Below are 6,000 nucleotides of genomic sequence, written 5' to 3'. Positions count from 1 at the left end.
GGAGCCGGTGCAGAGTTCAGCGGGGCTAAAGGTCAGCCCCCCCGGGGCCCGGGGTGGCAGGGCACAGCCACACCCGGGAAGAGCCTGCGTGGACGGGGCTGCAGCCCGGCCTCCGCGGGGCCGAGGGCCGGGGGAGCGGGCAGGGCAGGGGCAGAGTCCAGGGCTCGTGCTGGCCCTGTGGGCAGGGCAGCGGTAGGCGCGCGCCTGTGGCCTGGGCGCCGATCCCTCCCCGCCCCGCGACCCCCGCCGGTCAGCGCGGCGGCCTGCAGAGCATCCCGGTGTCCGAGCGCGGCAGGAGGTCACTGGCCAAGCGCGGGGCACCGAGTCGGCTCCGCCCAGCCGGGTGCTCTGGGGTCTCCAGCCCCGCGCTCTCCCGGGACCGCGCCGGCCAGGCCCCCACGCCCCCTCTCCCGCCCCGCAGGCAGGCGAGTGTCCAGCGCGCCCGCGTGCGAGCCGAAGCGGGCCCCGCCCCCGCAGCCCCGCCCCTCTGGCCCCGCCCCCAGCCTAGGATAGGACGGCCCCTACCAAGCCCCGCCTTCCCCGACAGGGCCCCGCCCACGGCACGCGGGACTCACCTTCTCCTCTGGCCCCCTAGTATGACCCCTTCCTGCCAAGCCCCGCCTCCCCACACAGGCCCCGCCCCCAAAGCAGAAGTCTCGCCCCCTCCTGGCCGCTCCCTGCCCGGATTGGCTTTGTCCCCGTGAGGCTCCGCCCCCGTCAGGCCCCGCCCCGCCCGGCCAGGCCCCGCCCCGCCGAGCGCTCAGCTGACCGCCGGGCGCCGGGCGCGCGGGGCCGGGGGCGCCGCGGGCTGGGACACTCCCGGCCGGACCGGGCGGCCGCAGCGCGGGGAGCCGCGGCCATGGGCGCGCGAGCGCCGGCCTAGCGCGGACACGAGCGGCGCCGGGCCGCGGCCTGCGGGCGGCGCGCGGGATGAGCGGCCACGGGGGGCCCGGCTCGGGCTCGTCCCCGGCCGCCGGCCGCTTCGCGCACTACTTCGTGCTGTGCGGGATGGACGCGGACAGCGGGCTGGAGCCCGACGAGCTGGCGGGTAAGGCGCGCGGGCGCGGGCGGGGGGCGCGGGCGAGCCGGGGCGCGGGCGCGGGCGACGCGCGGGCGACGCGCGGGCTCGGGGGATGCGCGGGGGCCTCCGGGGGCGCGTGGGGCTGTGCGGAGATGCGCGGGGGCCGCAGGGGGCGCGGGCTTCGGGGCTTTCGGGGATGCGCGGGGTCGCGAGCTCCGGGCGCGCGGACTGTGCGGGGATGCGCGGGGGCGCGGGCTCCGGGGGCGCGCGGGGCTGTGCGGGGCTGCGCGGGAGCGCGGGGGGCGCGGGGGGCGCGGGCTCCGGGCGCGCGGGCTGCGCGGGGCTGCGCGGGTGGAGGGGTCCGGGGCGCTCGGGGGCGGGCGGGGGGCGACGCCGGTGGCCGGGGCGGTGCGGGCCGCGCCTGCGCTCGGGCTCTGCGGGGCTGGCGGCGCGCCCGGGAGGCCCGTGGCCTCGGCGGCGTGGCGGGCGCTGCGGGGACCTTTGGACGCCCGGCCTGGCGCGTCCGGCCCGCGGGCGTCCTGCGCGGGGTGGTCCCCGCGGCCCCGCTCGGTGGCGCAGTGCGGGGCGGAGGTGGGTGCGCGCTGCCCGGGGAGGGGGGTCACCCTTCGCCTCCAGGCCTGGGAGGACGCGGAGCCGCTGCCCGCGGACCCGGACAGGTGTGCGGTTACGTAAGCGCGCGCGCAGCGGCTCGGGGTCGCGACGTGGAGCCTGGGGGACCGCAGGCTCGTCCGCGACCCCCTCCCTCCTCGACCCGGGATCCCCGGCTGCTGCCCTGTGCGGCCACCTCTGGCCTCTTTGCCAGGGCAGCGCCAGGGGGGCAGGGGCGCGGGAATGCGGGGCAAATGCCCAGCAGGAAACTGAGCGGCCGAAGCTTCATTTAACACCTTCATCCGAACAGGCGAACAGGCGGCGTCTTTCTGCCCAGAGTGAAGAGGAATTTGTGGTTTCAGAGCTGGGATTTCTGCCCCTAATATTTGGCGCCTTCAGCTGATAATTCATCTTTTTTGGTGATTGTTTTTGGGCCACCCTCCCACCCACGGTGCTCAGGGCTTGCTCCTGGCTCTGTGCTCAGGGATCTCTCCTAGCGGGGTCGGGGACCCTGTGCGTGCCAGGATCCAGCCCGGCCGGGCACCGCGAGGCAGACAGCCCGGGCGCTGTGCGTTGATTCCACCCCCACAGCCCGTTTGACTGCTACTATTTCAGTATCACTCATTCTTCCAGAAATAGTTCATTGTGTTTTGAGGGGGCCACACCCAACACTCAGCCGGACTGCCCCCAAAACTGTGCTGGGTGTTGGCTCCTGGAAGTGCCGGGGGAGCGGGTGGTGCCGGTGGGACCCAGGGACTGCAGGGTGCTCCCGCATCCCCTGACCCTGTACGCAGTTGCGGGGGGGCGGGGCACCGCGGCACCAGAAACCGCTTACGTAAATGAATTATAAAAATATGCACTCTGCCAGATGTTAGCGGCCGCAAGGAAGGCGCAGGCAGGGCGCAGACGCGTGGGCAGTGCCAAGGAGAAGGCCGGACCTTGGGGGGGTATGTGTATGTAAGGAGACGCTGGTTGGCAGCCTCCAGGGGGGCGTGTGGGGGTGTGGGGCTCAGTGCCCCCCACAGTTGCCGGCCCCTGGCTCTGGGACAGCAGGATGAAGCCGGGATGTCCGGGCGAGGGGAGCTGAGGTGGGCGTTGGTCAGGGGGCCCAGGAGGCCAGCAGAGAGTGGGCGGGGGTGTCCCTCATGCAGATGCTCCCGGGGTACGCCCCTGAGGGGGGCACAGAGCCAGCGAAGCTGCCGCACTGCCTGAGGGGCCCTTGGGGCTGGGGACCCTCAGGCCAGGACAGCAGGAGGGGACGCTGCCTGCGGGCAGAGGACAGTGGCCACAAGGATGGGGATGGTGTTGGCCGACGCCGCGGGGCTTGGGGACTCAGCCAGCTGCAGGTGGGGGTCAGGAAACAGGTGGCAGGTGGCGAGCGGGCAGGTGCCGCTGTTTTCTGTCTCGGTTCGTGGCCGTCAGTTTCTGCCGTACCTTCTGGAGCCGATCTGTTTTCCTCCCGCTGTTTCTCCGCCCGTCCACACCTCGCCCGCCTTCTTTCTGCTTCCATGGGACAGAAGTTCTGCCAAGTGCTCGGCAGCTTTTCTCGGCCCCTGAGTGAAGTCAGGCCGCTGGCTGGCCGCTAGAGCGAAGGACCGGCTCTGGCCCGCCGTGGCCTCCTGACACAGCCACCCCGGCCGAGACCAGCCCTCCGGCAGCTTGTCCCTGGGGTGGGAACACGTTTTGCGTGTGAAGCAGGAGCCTGGAGGGCTGCTGGCAGGCGTGCTCAGTAGGCGTGACGACGGTTCTTTGCCGCGTCTTCTGCCCTCACCCGTGGCAGAAAGGGGCACCACAGCGGGGTCCAGGAGGGCCACTGGGGCGGGTGCTGTGGCGGGTCCCTCCCGTCTGCACCACGGCGCCCCGTCGCCCGCCGCTGCCTGGCCCCCGCACGCCCCACTTGGCTGTCGTGGCTGTGGTCTCTGTGGCCAGAGGGCGAGTCTCACCTGGGCGGTGGGCTTTCTGCTGTGGGCAGGTGGCACGTCCTGCTTGCGGAGACTTGAGAGGTGACTTGGCGTGTCTCGGGTTTTCCCTAGAAGTCAGTGGTGGCTGGTGGCCCTGCCCGCTGTCTGCCCAGCCCCCGTGCAGGAGGAACCTCCTTCCCTGCGGTGCAGGAAGCGGCTGGATCTCCGGAGCAGGCCGGATGGGGAGGGCCGCGCTGTCCAGGGAAGAAGCGGGCCGGGGAAGGAGCCGAGTGGACGCAGGATGTGGCGGGCTGGGAGCAGGCTGGCCACGCCCCGGGCCTAGAGTGGCCGGAGGGGCAGCCCGGGAGCCCCCGAGGGCTGATTCCTCCTGGGGTCCGTGGCTGTTGCCGCCCCCCACTGGGCAGACCCCGCCGCCGTCCTGAGGTTCGCTGGTGGTTGTGCCGGCGAGGTCAGCTGTCACGCTGGGTGCCCCAGGGACCCCCGCTGGAGTACGGGCCGGGGTCTGGAGTGAGCGGGGCCTCGTGGGAGGGTCTGCACCAGCCCCGGGACCCTGTCCCCCACGCACCCCACCTTCGCTCCTGTCGCAGCGGCTGCAGGGCCAGGCTCTGCCCCGGCCACGGCCCCGCTGACCCTCCCTCCCTTCAGCCCCAGAGGACCCACCACACACTTCCTCTTCGGAAGTTTCTTTGGGGCCACACCCGTGGCGCTCAGGGCTGACTCCTGGCTCTGTGCTCAGGGGTTCCCTCCTGGTGGGCTTGGGGGATTGTCCGCGTGCCCCCCGCTGCCCTGGCCTTCCGCCTCTCTGCTCTCGCTTCTTTAGCTCCTGTCTCCCCCCTCCCCCTCCACCACCTGGGGTCCAGCTCTGCCCGTGTGAGGGTGTGGCTAGTAAGGTGGGCTGTGATTCTGGGGGCACAGAGTGCTCACACCCCCCAGGGTCTGGGGGGTTCCGGTGGCCAGTTCTCCGTCTGCTCCTCGTCCCCGCCCCCCCAGCAGGGCCTTCAGGGTCCCCGCATCGGCTCCCCTCTGCCGGGCTGCTGTGCTGCGGACCCTTCCCCACTCCTGCCTCCCTTCTCCGGGGACCCTCCTGGCGGGCTCGGGGGTATCATGGTGGCCGAGCAGGGTCTGCGACATTCTTCCCGGCCCGAGCACGGCACAGATGCCAGCCGGGTGTTAGCTGCGGCTGCCGGAAAGAACCCATTTCAGGGCTGGGGAAGCGGGGCCCTAGCGGGTGTGCTGGTGCCCACGTGGACGCGAGTGGGCTAGCCGAGGCTCGGTGCTGCTGGGGCCTCGCCCTCCCGGCCGCCCCTGGCAGCACAGCACTCTGGAGGGGCCACCTCCTTGGGCGAGACCCTCCGAGTGCCCCCGGGCCCCCGGGCACAGCTGCTGCAGGCGGTGGGGGGGTGTGCCCACGTGCCCGTGAGCCTGTCGGGGAGCTGCTGGCGGAGCCCAGAGTGAGGGGCACTGGGGTGGGCGAGACTCAGGCCCCCCCCCTGTCTGCAGGGTGGAGCAACTCTGCACCCGCAGGGGAGGCTGGAAAGGATAAAAGCCAGAGTGGATGAATAATTGATACATTGTTTTATTCCTGGGGTGCTGGGGTTAGGAAAGCAGGGGATCCCGGGACTGGAGGGCTGGAACTTAATCATGAAGGTTTGTAACTGTAGCTCACCTCGATTCCATTTTTTAAAAAAGGCAGCGCCTGGGGCTGCTCGCTGGGCACAGCTGTCTCTACCCTGAGCCCCGCCTCCCTCCCTCCCTCCCTCCCTCCCTTCCTTCCTTCCTTCCTTCCTTCCTTCCTTCCTTCCTTCCTTCCTTCCTTCCTTCCTTCCTTCCTTCCTTCCTTCCTCCCTTCCCTCCTTCCTCCCTCCCTCCCTCCCTCCTTTCCCTCCCTCCTTCCCTCCTTCCTTCCTTCCTTCCTTCCTTCCTTCCTTCCTTCCTTCCTTCCTTCTTTCTTCCTTCTTTCCTTTTCTTTTCTTCCTTCTTCCCTCCCTCCTTCCTTCTTCTTTCCTTTTCTTCCTTCTTCCCTCCCTCCTTCCCTTCTTCCTTCCTTCTTTCCTTTTCTTTCTTTTCTTCCTTCTTCCCTCCCTCCTTCCTTCTTCTTTCCTTTTCTTTTCCTTCTTCCCTCCCCTTCCCGTCTTCCTTCCTTCTTCTTTCCTTTTCTTTCTTTTCTTCTTCCCTCCATCCTTCCTTCTTCTTTCCTTTTCTTCCTTCTTCCCTCCCTCCTTCCCTCCTTCCTTCCTTCCTTCCTTCCTTCCTTCCTTCCTTCCTTCCTTCCTTCCTTCCTTCCTTCCTTCCCTCCCTCCCTCCCTCCCTCCCTCCCTCCCTCCCTTCCTTCCTTCCTTCCTTCCTTCCTTCCTTCCTTCCTTCCTTCCTTCCTTCCTCCCTCCTTCCCTCCCTTCTTTTTTGGCCACACCTGGTGGTGCCCAGGGGCTACTCCTAGCAGTGTGCTTA

At 69.5% G+C, this 6,000-nt stretch overlaps 1 protein-coding gene across 1 annotated transcript in view; it reads left to right on the top strand.

Annotated features, from left to right (window-relative positions):
• Positions 1–803: 803 nt before the first annotated feature.
• DENND5B (DENN domain containing 5B) overlaps positions 804–6,000 on the top strand; it is a 39,339-nt gene continuing 34,142 nt past the window's right edge. The window contains exon 1 of the mRNA XM_055118043.1: positions 804–1,048. Coding sequence (XP_054974018.1) covers positions 931–1,048 — 118 coding nt within the window. The 5' untranslated portion in view covers positions 804–930. The remainder of the gene's footprint in view (positions 1,049–6,000) is intronic.

The sequence above is a fragment of the Sorex araneus genome, chromosome 10, assembly GCF_027595985.1.
Source record: "Sorex araneus isolate mSorAra2 chromosome 10, mSorAra2.pri, whole genome shotgun sequence".
Classification (NCBI taxonomy): domain Eukaryota; kingdom Metazoa; phylum Chordata; class Mammalia; order Eulipotyphla; family Soricidae; genus Sorex; species Sorex araneus.
Note: the sequence above shows the minus strand (reverse complement) of the source record. Positions and strands in the feature narration are given on the sequence as shown.